Below are 15,674 nucleotides of genomic sequence, written 5' to 3'. Positions count from 1 at the left end.
CAGGAAGCTCGCCTTCTTCCACATCTGAACTCTCATCATCCTTTTGCTCGAGAAGACGCTGAGCTCTTCGCCACGACCACTCCATTCGAATCGAAGTCGACGGATCCGGTAACGACTCCGACGGAGCCGGTTCCGACGTCGCTCGAGGAACCGAAGCAGGAGGACGAGAGTCAAGAACAGGTGTGGTACCTCGATCTCGACTGCGAGGTCGATCCGGAGTCGGCGAAGCCGCATGCGGAGTCGAGGACCTCGGTGGAGCCGTACCGAGCCAAGGTGAAAGAGGCGCCGGCATGAAAGGCATAAATGGAGCAGGGGCATACGACTGAGGAATACCCAGGTTGTACGATAACGGACCCATGGGGCCACCAGGCGCTCCAGCGGGGTACATGGCCCTAGAATAAACTCCAAACATCGCATTGAGAAAATGCGAGGGATCCTGCCCAGGACCAGGAAAGGAAGGGTACGGACCTACCGGATGTTGCAATGGAGGCCGACCCGACACATCCTCACCCTGACCTTCTGGATTCACAGGAGTCTCCGCCGAAGCCGGTTCTTGAGTCACCTCCTCTTCTTCATGCTCCGAGGAAACCGGCTCCGGGTCCGGCTCCGGCGCCGGAGAACCCACTCTTGACAAAGCAGGTGAAGGAGAGACAAAGTCCTTACGGTGTTTGTGAGACTTTCTCTTCGAGTCAGAGGAATCCTTCCCCGAATGATGTCTCGAACTGTGCTTCCTCCTCTTATGCTTTCTCCCCGAAGAGCTCGAAGCATGCCCGGAAGCCGACTTAGATCTAGACCTAGACCTTTCTCTGGACTTCGACTTCGCCTTGGACCTCGAGTCGTCTCCAGACCTCGAACCCGCTCTGGACCTCGACGCCGATCTCGACCTCGACCGAGACCTTTGCTTCGACTTCGATCTCCGTGACGTAGATCTCGAAAGTCGCCCAGAGTCCTTTTTCACCTTCGCCAAGAGCAACTTTGCTTCACGCTCCCGAAGCGCCTTCGGATTCATCTTAAAACAGGACTCGCAGTTCTTGACGTCGTGGCCCGATCCAAGACACCACAAACAATCCTTATGTGGGTCAGTGATAGACATCATGCGGGCACAAGACCTACATGGCTTAAAGCCTGTTTTCCTCGACGACATCTCCGGAGAAGAACAAAGTCGCAAGAGAGAAACAGTGACAAATATTAGTCAGAAAGATACTAGGTATCGCTGAAGATCCCGAAAACCGTTAGCGTCGGAGACGCGGAAAAAAGGGAACTGACGTCATCACGCCGGCGTGGGCCTAATATGGGGTCGGTGACGTCAGACGGAGTCGCGCGCGATGCCGTGCTCCTGCGACGGCGTGCTACGAAGAAAATTTCCGAACGTTGCTGACGCAAGGGGGATATTCACAAGGTGAGGAATCCACACGGCAGATGTATCTATCAGAATCCATCATTTTTTTGCACTCCACACCGCCCTGGGTTAGACACTGGCTATATGCAAATCAGCTCTGACCCTGTACGCATGGCCTGCGCCAGAGGTTCCATATACAGAGCGAAAAGCAGGGGTGAGAGCGGACACCCCTGCCGAGTTCCGCGTTTGATGGGGAATGTGGGTGAATAGCAGCCGTTTACCCGTACCGACGCTGTGGGGAAGGTATGACACTGTGCTTTTTAATAAGTTCATCAGTGGTCACCAATAAATGTGTTTTGGACCACTGCTGTATCTTTTTTAACTCACTTACACTCACACTTCTGTCTTTGCACTGCATCTCTGACTCGTCTGGTCAGTATACCTTTGAGATACTCAGCCTGTCATTCTTCCTTCTTGTATCATTGGTCTCACAACACGCCTAGTCCACCAGCTTTTGGCCTGCTGCCAGAAGAGCTGAGGTGACAGGGGTATCTTTGTAGTTCCAAATGATGACACTGGCCACAAAGGGAAGTTGATGGAAATCCTTAACTTTTTCTTCCCCTCCTCAGGGTTTCTTCTGTCATGGAGTTGCACTTGTGTCAGAAATCTCTACTACCACTAGTTGCCACATAAGCAAGTGCTTTGGTTTGTTTGGGTCCTGCTTCTACCCTTGTTCTGTGACTATCTTTTATATTCCCTCACCAGACCACCAGTTTTCATGTGTTGTTTATGATTAGAATTGGGGATGAAAACTGGATGGGTCTTTAAACATTCTCCCTGTGACCCCCTCTCTCTCCCTCACCAGGAGTCGAGTCTTTTGTGAATATTATAAAAAACAAAGCAAACAATTAAACATCTGACAGTTTTGCCTGAAACAGGTCCAAATTATAGACACCACACCAAGTCACAAACTTGTCCTAGCATATAAAGTTTTTATTGAAGGATGCCATGCCGCCAAGATGATATCAACGACCTCATGAGAAAGGTCATAAGGGATCAACTGTCGCTGCTCAATCTCTATGTATGGATGTCTGGTTAAATAGGCTTGAGTGCAGGACTCTGCCTTGATGTTGTGGCAAAAGGTCCTCCCGAAGTAGGAGCTTGACCTTAAGACAGATGCCATATGGTTTGGGTATCACACCCTCCTGGTCTAATTCGGAGCCACTAGAATGACTTGGGCCTGGTGGTTCCTAATCTTCTTCATAACTCGAGGCAGGGGAGAGAAGGCATACAGATGTGCTGTGCTCCACTCTAGCCGGAATGCATCTCTGAGAGACAGCCTTCTTGGGCATTCCAGTGCGTAAAAGTGCTGAGGTTACATGTTATTGGCAAAGGTAAAGAGATTGAGCCAGAGTTCTTCACATTGTTGGGAGATGCCTTGAGCCACCTCAGGATTAACTGCTCCTAGTGATCTGGTAGGCCTCAACGACTGAGTTGGCATTTATACTCTGATGATTCAGCCCGTTCCATAGACATATAGTCTCCTGGCATTAGGCCAAAAACCCCACCCGCCTTGCTTGTTGCAGTACCACAATGGTAGTGGTGTTTTCTGTAAGAACCTGAACCAGCCTGACCTTGATAGTCAGCAGGACGGTCTTCAATGTCAAGCAAATTACCAGCAGCTCCAACAGATTTATGTGGAGGTGGGATTCTACCGACGACCAGAGTCCTCTGATCTCCACCTCTCCCAGATGGCTTCTCCAACCCAACAGTGAATGAAGTCACTTTTGGCTGAGGTAGGGAGAGAGGTCTGCTGCTGGTCCATCTGCAGTAGACCAGCCACCTTCTGACACCTGGACGGAATCCGAAAGTTTCCCCTGAGGTTAGGCCCACCAAGAGTTCAGATCCCACTGCAGAGCCCACATATCCAATTGGGCATGGTCAGAAAGCAGGATACAAGCAGTTAAAGAAGCCTCATAGCTATACTCAACACGACACAGATAAGAGGCTGAAACATCAGGTTCATAGCCCGAATGTCCTGGACTCGTCTGTCTGGAGGAAAGGATTGAAAGCGCATGTGTTTTAAATGCCCGAATGTCCTTTGCCAAAGATTTACTGATCCTATTGGATCACTCTGAAATTAAGATAAAAAACAGCTGGTTCGAAGTCTACTGGATTTACTCTAAGGTACGTAAGCACAAGGAAAAGTGAATAAAAAAGTATGAGATCTGTGAATGCAGGATTACGATCCTTGACAAACGTTGCATCTTGTCAAGTGGACATTAAAAAAAGAAGGAAAGGAAAAACCAGCTGTACAAAGGGAATGAATGAATAATGGCTTGAGGGCTAAACAAAAATCCTAGAAATCTTTTAACACTTTGACCCGACAACAAATTAGTTACAGTCGCTGTCATAATCATAGTGCCAAATGGGAATGGAAGATACCACAAATGTGAAAAAAGGATATCAAAAGATCAATATTTAACTCCTTCGACGCTACTGACGGAACCGTTCCGTCACGCCCCTCGGGTGGGGCTGTGCTCATGACGGAACGGTTCCGTCACGGCCCGGCCGTCGTGCCTGCGCGACAATGATTTCGCGCCTGCGCGGCGCGTTTCATTAAGCGGGCGGGGCCGTGACGGAACTGTTCCGTCACAAGCATAGATCACCCGCGAGCCGTGACGGAACGATTCTGTCACCCGTGCAGGTGAGCCGCGCCCTCCCCCCCCGCGCGACCGTTAGCGCTGCGGCGGAATAGCCGCCGCAGCGAAGGTGTTAAAATTATCTAAGCCAACAAATATCACATCAAATAATATATAACAAAAAGAATGAAAAAGAGGAAGACAAAAGAAATATGTAAGATTCATTTGACAATAATAAGTAAATAGAACTTACAACTTTCATGATTGACTTTTCCCATGCAATTGATCTGTTGAGTTGCTGAATACACAAAGAAACTTGAGCAGCACTACGAGCTTCAGATATCGCTTTCCGCCACACTCTTAGCCCAGGAGCAATATCATCTTCAGTTCTGTGTTAAAAATAAGAACACTCAATCAATTTAAAGAGTATACTTTTTTGCACAGAAATTAAAAACAATCGGACTAAAAGCCAAGCAATGCTATAACATGTAGAAAGACAAAAATTACCATATTTAAGCAACTACATGTGAAGTACTGCACACACCATGGCTATGTACTTTATATTTAGTTGCAACCACGTCACTGTGAGTCACTGTTATATATCGTTGTGGGATTACTGACACACACAAAACACTTTCTCTAAAAGCAACATGCAAAATAAGATGATCCATGAGGATACCATACATACACGCAGATATATGAGAACAAGCAATAGAAGAGAGGCTCCATGTAGCAAAGCACAATAATTGTTCAAGTTAATCTCAATGACCTACCCGTCACCATCACCACTAATGGATGGTGCAGGAGCAGGGACAGTAACTGTGCCCACATTATCCAGTTTGATCTGAATGGTGGTACTTAAGGGGCTCTTCAGATACCTTCGCTCTATGTTCCTCTCCAACTCAGTCAGCCTGGTTACAGCTATGTCTAGAGGGTTGTCACTCCTCCGTTCTAGAGCACAGACATTTGCCCCTTCTTCGATACTATGCTGCCCTTCAAGTTCCATGTGTGATTTATTAATTGACTTGTGTTCATAATATACCAGATCTTCTCTCTCCGAAGCAGGTTCAGGATAAATCCACCCCTAAAAATAAACAAAAAGATGACAAAGGCTGCGTGTACTGATCACAATATTATTACATTTTGCAGTCTCTAATTTATAATGTAACAGATGTTGTTGCTATATTTTTATTTGTAGTTTGGATCGGAGAAGTATCACAAATACGAGTTGACCCTAGAACCATATCAAAGAAAGAATAAAAGATCAATTCATCTAGATGAGGCCAGAGTTCGAAAGAGAGGATTTCCTTTTAATATTATAGATTTTTAAGTGAAATTAATTTTCAATGCACAGACATTATAGAAGGAAATCTATTTGATTTTCTGTTCAAGTGATACAAAATAATAAGGGATAAAGTAAAAGAAACATGCAATACTTGTCTCTAAACAGTAATCTTTCAGTTTTGTGACCCAACTAGCTTCCACTATGCATCAAGACCCATGCAGTGCGGCATGGGACAAACAGAAGAGGCATGTTAGAGATATAAAGGCCCTTATGAATCAGAATACGTATTCAATTTGTGATAATGTCTGTACCCTCATTCTCAACTAGTAGGCAGCAATACCATGGTTGAAAATTTTTAAATTCTCAATAAAAATGCAGTTATGTCAGGAACTCAGTGCCATCTCCCAAGGGCTCTTTGAATGCCTCACACTTCAGTTTGCTAAAAGCTACAGATCATCAATCATGCGTTAGCAGGGCCAAAGCTGTTGATCTGGAGTGTGGTTCCACCAAGGCCCAAGTGCATTATAAATTAAAGCTATGCTTTTCGGGTTGTGTTCATCTGTGAAAATGTTGCCCTGTCAAAGAAAGAATCTGACCGGTCCAAGATAAGGTCGGCAAAAGGCATTTGCGTTGAGACTTTATTATTAAGGAGCAACAGTAGTCCATATGTAGAAAAGGAAACACAAATGCTAAACAACATAGGCAAATCAAAACAATGCATTTAATGTATACTAATTCATCCATGAATAAAATGCCAAGACCTGTAGTGGTATGGAAACAAAGTGACGTGAATAGAGTTAGGGAAGAACTCGGACAAAGGTGTAATACGTGTGAGAAGAAAGTAGTTGTTCAGCATTATACGTTACCGCTTTTACCCAGACACTACTGCTTCATAATACTATTATTTATCCAAGGTCCCTTGGATATCTAGGGTCTCCCATGTTTCTTTGAAATTGGGACTTTGGCACTGTAGACAAACATAAAACCTCAGTGTTCATTTTGAAGTAGGTACTTAGCTTGCAGGGATATAAAATCTTCTCTGGAAGTCAGTAGTGGGGCTTAGGCAATAGCATGATGGTATCTTGAAACAGTTTGTGCTGCTGAAATTATGTATGTTCATATAATTGTTCAAACTTCATTCCTTAAGTAGCAATGAAGATGGTTGTGAGGAAATAGGGTGAATTATATGGTATGTATGTGCGACCTCACCGTGTAACACACTTACCAACACCTTCAGTACCGGTAGGTTTTGTTTGTCAAACCTTCAGCTCAATCCTGGGTAGCTGTGGCTCTGAGCAAGAAAGCTTACATAAAGGAACAAGTGTAAAACATGTCAACAGCTCCAAAACAATTGAAGAAAATAAATCCACAAGTCATTCAAGAAATCCGACATCAATTTATATAAAAAAGACCGGATTTTTTGACACAACAAAAAAGATCCCCCAGAGGATTCCAGGGATATGCAATTTAGAAGGTATGGCAAATAAAAGCATTTCACTACACTGCGAACAAGCACTAGCAAAACTTTTCACTGACAAGATGGGTTAGTTCTATTGCGTTCAGTTAGAGTCACTTTAGCAGACCAACTCCAGCAGGAAGTCAGTCAGGGGGATCAGCATGGTCCTAAGAATGAGTTACCTCTACAGATAAAGCAGTCTCAAAGCAGTTCCAGGCACTTTATTCCCTTGTTATGGTTTCCTATGGAAGTGATCCTGTTATAAGGGATGAAGGATGCTGAAGATGCTCAAGGATGCTGTGGATGTTATACACTGGATCTTCCTACGTCTGCTTCTCAGTCCCGGAAGGGGGTAAGGTGGTTCTGGTCACAGGGTTAACGTTCCACAAAGTACTCATAGTGCTGGTAGAAGTCCAGTAGCCATTGGGCTGCCAGTCGGCCAGTATCGCAGTCGCAGTCAAATCCTTTCCTGGGCAATAACCTGGCTTCTGGATGACCAGAAAGCACTCTGAGGGCTCTCCTGGGCTCAGAGAACTCTGGAGCAACCTTGAGTGTCGGGTCCTGGTATCTGGTGCAGCAGGGCAGTCATTGGCGGTGCTCTGAAGATTCTGGCCGACCAACTTACCCCAGCAGGCTTCTCAGCAGTGGTGGCCATGTTCAGTGAACAGGTCGTCAGCCAACTGACCCTTGGAGTCAGTTGGCTGACTTTTTACTATGGATGGGCTCCAGAGAAGACTTCTCCACAAGCAGGATGAGGGAAAGTCCCTCTTCTATGCTAGCTTCCAGGTTCAGCCAGTGCAGCCTCTCTTTTCTGGTTCCATGGTGCAGCAGAGTAGTCATTCTTCCAGTCCAGTTGAGACCCAAGTTCTTGATACCAGTGGTGCCCTTTTATTCTCTGAAAATATCCTCAAGTTAGGATGCACATGGTAGCCACTGCTCCACTATATTCCCTCCCTCCTGATGACCACTTTCTGGAAGTGTGGATTCTGGCTCTCCAAATTTGACCTTGCCAGTGTCAGCTTTTGGTTGAAAAAGTGTCTCAAAGAGATGAGAGGTAGCTCTGGATGAGCGTCTATTGGCATGGAAAGAAAGGAATTAATGTCAGTGCATGGGAAAGACATCTATGGGCTCCGCTCATTATTTGTAGAGTGGAACGGCATCAGGGCAGAGTCCTATGGCGCCACCGCTAGAGTACAGTGGTAATGCTCAAAGGTTTCCGGATCCAGTCTGACATTTGGGAAATATTCAGAAGGTGAGGGATCAGCAGTTGGAAGACTCTAAGAAAAACTGTCCTCCACAGATCAACACGATGCTGCATTCTCCTGCAACAACCACCCAACAGTTCCTGTGTTGCTGCTCACTGAAGCTCATATCGACTCCTTTCCTTCAATCCTACTGCCTAACCTGGGCCAGTCCCACTTTCCTCTCAGAGCTCTAACCTCATTACCTCAGTAAGCGATTCTATCAATAACAAAAACTTCTTAGTAACTTAAACCTTCCAGGTGACAACAACCAAAGCCATGAAAGTAATTTCCTCAACTAAATACTAATTGCCAAGATCAAGCAACTTGTAAATTTACCAAGCCGGATAAAAGGCAACATTTTGAACTTTATCTGCACAGCCAACAACCAGCTCACCTGCTACGAACCACAGCTACTTAACTGCACTGACAACACACACATCCGCCATAGTCTTCTTCAATCTGGATACACATACAAAGGACAAGAGAACAATAGCTGCGCAGCTGCTAGCTAAGCTCTTGAGGCAAACGTTTCAGTTATTCTAAGTTCAAATCCCTCTAAAACCAATTCAGCTTTTACCTTGCGCAGATGGAGAACCTGAGCACCATTAAAACTGTTCCATTAAGGTTAAGAATTTTAAAGGCTTACTAAAAGGTCAACCAGTTTACTCTATTGAAAGGCAATTAGAATACTGAAACTAACTAGTTTGGCTGCACTAAGATTCGGTGGCCAAGACAATTTGGAAACTGAAGATAATCCTTTAAATGCTTAAGTGTTTATGCACCTCTGAGGCAGAGCTTTTTTTTTTTAATCAGGCATTAGATTAGTTAAGCACATGAACTTCTTTGGTCTCTTTGTGTTCCGACACAAACAAAATGTTACTTACCGAATATGCTACTTACCAGTATGCATCTGTTCTTGGCATGTAGGGCTGCTGACATTCATATCTGTGCATAGATCGCCGCCTAGTGTTGGGTCCGGATGATTGCACATTGTTGTCCTGGAAGAGTCTTCGAAGTATCACGAGATAGGTGGCTCCTCCCCTGGACTACAGTGCGCATGGGCATCGACTCCATCCCCAGATTGTTGTTAGCCATTGTGGCCAAGATGGAGTGAAACTCAGTGAATGATGACCATGCTATGAGTATATGTGAATACTGCAGCTGCTACAGGCGCCGGGGAGGAGGGTGGGCGATATGAATGTCAGCAGCCCTACATGCCAAGAACAGATGCATACTGGTAAGTAGCATATTCTGTTCGAGGCATGTGGGCTGCTGAATTCATATCTGTGCATAGAATACATAGCAGTCCCTCCATTAGCGGCGGCCGCCTGTGCCAGCTGCAGCAGTTTGGAAAAGTGTTTTGAGAACAGCCTGCCCTACAGCTGCCTGCTGTTTGGAGTGCACATCAACACAGTAATGCTTGGTAAATGTGTGTGTGGTAGACCATGTGGCTGCTCTACATATGTCTTCCAAAGGAATGTTTCCAAGGAATGCCATAGAGGCCCCCAACTTTCTGGTGGAGTGGGCCCTTGGCGGAATGGTAAGAGTGCGTTTTGCTTTTAGATAGCAGATCTGGATACATTTAACGATCCACCTAGCAATACCAGCCTTGGAAATAGGGTTACCTTTGTGGTGTGGTGCAAAGGCGACAAAGAGTTGCTTAGTTTTCCTAAAATCCTTGATCCTATCGATGTAATACATTAGGGCCCTTTTTACGTCAAGGGTATGGAGCATCCGCTCCGCCAGTGACTCAGGATTTTGAAAGAAAACAGGTAATTCGATTGTCTGGTTGATATGAAATTGAGACACAACCTTGGGAAGAAATTTAGGGTTAGTGCGAAGCACTACCCTGTTGGAATGAATTTGAATAAATGGTTCTTGGATAGTTAGGGCTTGTAATTCACTAACCCTCCGTAGCGCTGTAATTGCTATGAGGAAAGCCACTTTCCACGTCAAGAACTGAATCTCGCAGGAATGCAGTGGTTCAAAGGGAGGACCCATCAGCCTGGTAAGGACCACATTGAGGTTCCACTCCGGAGCTGGTGGAGTCCGTGGAGGAATGACTTGTTTGAGCCCTTCCAGAAAAGCCTTAATGGCAGGCACCCTGAAGAGGGAGAGGTGCTGCCTATTCTGGAGATCAGCGGCTATTGCAGACAGATGAATGGAATGGAAGCATAGGCCAGATTACACTTGTACAGATGGAAAAGGTAACAGATGATGTTCTGAATGGAAGCATCCAGCGGGTTAATGTTGTGGTCTGCACAATAAATGACAAACCGCTTCCATTTTGCCGCATAGCATGCTCTTGTGGTGGGCTTCCTCGCCTCCCGAATGATGTCCAAACAGTCGGAAGGGTAGTGCAGGTAGCCAAACTCTAGGACTTCAGGAGCCAGATCGCCAGGTTGAGCTGTTGCGGATCTGGATGCTGAATGTCGCCATGGCTCGGCGTCAGAAGGCTGGGTGTGAGGTGTAGCCTTTGATGCGGTACCACGGACAGTTCCAGAAACGTGGTGTACCATGGTTGGCGAGCCCACGTTGGAGCAACCAGGATGAGAGTCATCGAGTGCTGCCTGAGCTTGCGTGCCACCAGTGGTATCAGAGGTGCTGGGGGAAAAGCGTACGCAAATTTGCCTGACCAGTTCATCCATATCGCATTGCCCTGCGACTGTGGGTGTGGGAACCTGGCGGCGAAGCTTTGGCATTTTGCGTTCTCCCTTGTGGCGAAGAGGTCGATCTCTGGATGACCCCACCTTCGGAAGTACGGTTGGAGAACTGATGGGTGTATCTCCCACTCGTGCATTTGATGGCTGTGCCTGCTGAGCAGGTCCGCCATCTGATTGTCCTTGCCCGGGAGGTGCTCTGCCATGAGGAAGATGCTCCTCTGAATGGCCCACTTCCACATGCTCTGAGCCAGATGAGACAGCTGCGGAGAGTGTGTTCCTCTCTGCTTTTGAATGTAGTACATTGCTGTCATGTTGTCCGTCCGGATCAACACTACCTTGTTGCACAGATGTACTTTGAAGGCTTTTAGTGCCATGAAGATCGCCATCAGTTCCAGAACATTGATGTGCATCTTCCTTTGTTGTTGCGTCCATAGGCCCTGCACAGTGTATTGGAGTACATGCGCTCCGCAGCCTGGAGAGAAGCGTCCGTCGTCAGGATGATCTGTGGCACAGGCTCCTGGAACGGTCGGCCCTTGCAAAGGTTTCGTGGATTTCACCAATGCAGAGAGTTGTATGCCCGACCGCTCACCAACACTAGGTCTTTCAACTGGCCGTGAGCCTGAGTCCACTGACGTGCTAAGCACTCCTGAAGCGGACGCATATGTAGTCTCGCGTGCGGGACAATGGAGATGCAGGAGGCCATCATGCCTATCAACTGCATGAACACTCTTGCTGGAAGCGAGTGTTGAGGTCTGAATTTTTGGATCAGCGATTGAATGCTGCTGACTCTCACTGAATTCGGCTATGCTGTGGCCGCCACCCAGATACTGCCGTATGTGGGCGGGCTGGAGGTGGGATTTTGGGTAATTTAGTGAGTATCCCAGATCGTGCAGGAGGTGAATGGTGTGGGACACGTGGGCGGCACACTGCTGGGCTGACTTCGCTTGGATGAGCCAGTCTTCCAGATAGGGGTAGACGTTGATGTTTTGTCTCCTTAGATGCGCCGCCACCGTCGCCAGGCACTTTGTGAACACCCTGGGTGCCGTGGTGACACCGAAAGGCAAAACCCTGAATTGGTAGTGCTGGTTTTGGATGGTGAACCTGAGGTATTTCCTGTGTGAAGGGTGTAGTGGATTGTGAAAGTACGCATCCTTTAGGTCTAAAGTTGCGAGAAAGTCCCCCTGCCGGAGCAGCGGGAGCACTTGCTGCAGGGTCAGCATATGGAAGTGCTCCGACAGGATGTAGAAGTTGAGGGGCCTGAGATCTAGGATGGGCCTGAGGGACCCGTCCTTCTTTGGAATCAGGAATTACAGGGAGTAAACTCCTGTGCCTCTTTCTTGCATAGGCACGAGCTCTATTGCTCCTTTTTGCAGCATGACGTTGACCTCCTGCTGCAATAAGTGCAAGTGCTCGTCCGACATAGGACGGTGCCTTGGGGGTATGTTGGGTGGAGTGGATGTTAACTCCAGACAATAACCGAATTGGATAAGCTTTCTGACCCACCTGTCCGTGGTGATGGACTTCCAGACGGGCAGGAACTGCTGGAGTCTCCCCCCGACCGGTGCTGTGTGGTCGGGGGACAGTGACAAGGCGTCACTGTTTGCTGGCGGTAGAGGACCTGGAGTTGTTGTTGCCACGTCCTCTGCCTTTGGCGCTGTTGCCGCGATATCCACCTCGACTCTTGTTGGCATAAGTAGTCTGGGTGTTGCCTTTGTAGAATTGCGTGGACTGGGAAAGCTGACCCCTTGAGACTCCTCTAGTATTGGAGCGACGAAAGGACCCACCCCGAAACTGCTGGGACTGCAAGGCACCCATGGATTTCGCAGTGTCAGTGTCCTTCATTTTTTCTAGGGGTGGTGTGAACCTCCGGGCCAAACAGGTGATCTGGGTTGACCGTTTGGTTCAGGATGCTGGTTTGGATGTCTGGCTTAAAACCAGCGATTCTCAGCCAGGCATGTCTCCGAAGCATAACACTGGTGTTACTAGCTCGCGCAGCGGTATTGGCTGCGTCCAGAGCGCACTTAATGGAAGCGTTGGAGATTAGCTTCCCCTCTTGGATTAGCATCTCAGCCCCTTCTTTGTACTGATCAGGCAGGTGTTGCAAAAGGGTCTCTAGTGTATCGTAGTGCGCCCTGTCATAGCGCGCTAGAAGCGCCTGTGTGTTTGAGATGCGCCATATGTTGGCTGCCTGTGCTGCTACCCTCTTCTCCGAAGCCTCAAAGACCTTGGATTCTTTATCTGGGGGAGGAGCATCATCCGTAGTCTGAGAATTGGCCCTCTTCCGGGCATTCGAGACGACAAGGGAGTCCAGAGGCAACTGTCCTTTAATGTATGTAGGATCAGTAGGTGCCGCTTTGTATTTTTTGTCAATCCTAAGGTTTATCACCCTCGCCCTGGTAGGTTCCTTGAAAACCTCTGCAGCATGCTTTAAAACACCTTTTAGCATAGGCAGAGTTTTCACAGTCTTTTCCGATACAGAAAAAGTGTCAAAGAGGAAATCCACATCCACAGGGTCAGCATGCAGCTGGACATTGTGATTATTAGCAGCCCGTTCAATGAGGGCATTGAAAGCAGCAGAGTCTTCAGTAGGTGAAGTCTTAGCAGAAAAGAGTTGAGGGTCTTGTCCTGAATGAGGATCCCCAGGGTCACCACCAGCTGCCCAGGGCTCATTTGTATCCTTAGGGTCTGTGTGGACTGGATAACTGTATTCGTCCTCCTCATCACCCTCACCAGCGTCCACATCGGAGTAAGTGGGCGAGACCTCATGAGCTTGTGGTGAAAGGGGTTCCACTAAGGCAGGAGAGCAAGCAGAGTCCATCTTCTTTTTGAGAGGGATTTTGTAAGACTCCAGTTGGGGTTCTGGGGTGATTTTCCTCTTTAGACGGGAAAGCCTGCCCGTTTCGGCGTCGATGAAGTGTTCTTGACGCTCCTCCTCCGAATGTTGTCGAGGTCGCGGGCCATGGACCACCAACGACGCCTTCGGAGACCTTCTCGGGCACGTCAGCCCCCGGCCTAGGAGCGAAAAGCCTTCGGCGCCGTCTTAGGCGGGAAGGTAAAGAGGATCGGCGTGGACGCCTTAACCGGTTTCACCACAGGCTTGGCAGGCGGAGGGTCCTTCGGCTCGACCGCTGCGGTTCCGTCCCTGATGCGTTGCAGGGAGTCCGTGACCTTTTTGGTGAATGCGGCGGATGGACGCGCCGGTTCAGCAGAGTCCTTTGAGGCCAACTTTGGAGCTGAGTCCTTCGAGGCCATCTTCGGAGTCGACTCCCGTGGCGCAGCACCCTTGGCCTTGTCATGTGGACGCGGGGCTGAGAGGACCTTCGGGTCATCGGGTCGCTTCTTCGGGTCGCCGTGAGTTTTCTTCGGGTCGTCGTCAGCCTTCTTCGGGTCGACCAGGCCCTTGCCGGCGTCGACCGCCTTTGGCGCCGACGTCGGACACCTTCACCTTAGTCTTCGGCGCAGCCGCCTTAGGCTCGGCGCCCTTGACTTGGCCTTTCGGCTCGACAGCCATCTTCGGCGCCGAGGCCTCAGAAGTCTTCGATCCGACTAATGTGATGCGCACTTTCGGTTTCGATACTTGCACCTGCGCAGTATCTGGCGTCGAGACCGTTGGTTTCACTTTCGGTTTCGTTTTGACCGGGAGTGGCTCCGTATCAATGTCCGTGGCCGGGCCCGAAGGCGGGGCCATGGAACCCATATCGAGGTCTTGGGTAAGGCCCGAAGGCGATCCCTCGACCTGGGCCTTATAGATAGGCACGGCCCCAGAGTCAGTTTGAGGGAGCTCCTCGTCCGAGCTATCTTCCATGGCCCCGAGGGCCCGTCGTCGTCTCCTACCTCCTCGACGACTTCTCCGCATTCGAACACCTCGGCATCAGCGTCGTAGTCTTCTTCGACGTCCGATGCGGGGTACGATTCCGAAACGTCCGGGATATATTCTTCCTCGACATCCCCAGCATCGAAAATGTCCGTAGGCGCCGGATCAGATTGCTGGGCCTCCAGGCGCGCAGCTCGTCGGAACTTGAGTGTCTTCTTGGACCTGAAACGTGAGCAGGCCATACACTTGGCCTCATCGTGGTTCGGCGACAGACACTTGTTGCACACCGGGTGGACGTCGATGTGTGGGTACTTCGAGTTACAGACCGGACATCTCTTGAATGGACTTCGGTCCATGATGGATGGTCGATAAGTCAGGAGCGTCGACTAGGCCTTCCGCGCCGAGAGCAGGCGGAAGTACAGAAAGCGGCTCGGAGCCGAGCTAGAAGAAAGTAATCGAACGCAAGACAATACCGACGTATAGACTAAAGACCTTTTGGTCTCAAGAAAGTTTTTCTATTGATTCCGACATGAGGGAATTAAAGACATCCGAACCCAATGGCGGAAAAAAACAATCTGGGGATGGAGTCGATGCCCATGCGCACTGTAGTCCAGGGGAGGAGCCACCTATCTCGTGATACTTCGAAGACTCTTCCAGGACAACAATGTGCAATAATCCGGACCCAACACTAGGCGGTGATCTATGGACAGATATGAATTCAGCAGCCCACATGCCTCGAACCTTTGGTAATGCCTCTTGTGATAGAAACTCTGTCCAACCACAGATTCCTCACCTAAGAAAAAAAATTCCTCACACATCAGACTGGATCTGGAGAATCTTGAGACATACTTCTGCGTGCCATTTGGTGGCGTAGTTCAGCTCTGCATCAGCATTTGGTACCAGGTGGGAAAAATAGCTAATCAGAAGGCAAGATCACTCTCATGCTAGTCACACCCATAAGGTGAGCTACCTGAAGTGGACAACGAAAGAAGGGTTCCACTATCTTTTTTATAGTGGAAGTAGGAACTCTGGGTCAGGTTTATGCTCACTCTCTACAGGAAGTGGTGATATAGGGGGTGTAGACACTCCAGGGGTAGGTAGCCCATTTGCTACCTTACACTCCCTTTAATGCCCCGAAATTCTGTATTTAGATGCCCCCCTGACATCAGGAACTCAGATTAGTATACTGGGAACAGAAGAAGGACCAAGAAGAGCAGGAAATGTAAGAACT

The 15,674-nt window shown here is 48.4% G+C and overlaps 1 protein-coding gene across 14 annotated transcripts in view; it reads right to left on the bottom strand.

Annotated features, from left to right (window-relative positions):
- Window positions 1–15,674, bottom strand: part of BAZ2B (bromodomain adjacent to zinc finger domain 2B) — a 1,380,234-nt gene that overhangs the window by 177,701 nt on the left and 1,186,859 nt on the right. For 11 of the 14 annotated variants that reach the window (XM_086956643.1, XM_086956644.1, XM_086956645.1 and 8 more), the window contains 2 exons: window positions 4,755–5,065; window positions 4,235–4,370 (listed from right to left, as the gene is read on the bottom strand). In XM_086956643.1, the coding sequence (XP_086812769.1) occupies window positions 4,235–4,370; window positions 4,755–5,065 (447 nt within the window). The remainder of the gene's footprint in view (window positions 1–4,234; window positions 4,371–4,754; window positions 5,066–15,674) is intronic. The other 3 variants (XM_086956655.1, XM_086956657.1, XM_086956656.1) reach the window with 1 other exon arrangement.

The sequence above is a fragment of the Lissotriton vulgaris genome, chromosome 2_1 (assembly GCF_964263255.1).
Source record: "Lissotriton vulgaris chromosome 2_1, aLisVul1.2, whole genome shotgun sequence".
In the NCBI taxonomy this organism is placed as follows: domain Eukaryota; kingdom Metazoa; phylum Chordata; class Amphibia; order Caudata; family Salamandridae; genus Lissotriton; species Lissotriton vulgaris.
This window is presented reverse-complemented; position numbering and strand designations above follow the sequence as displayed.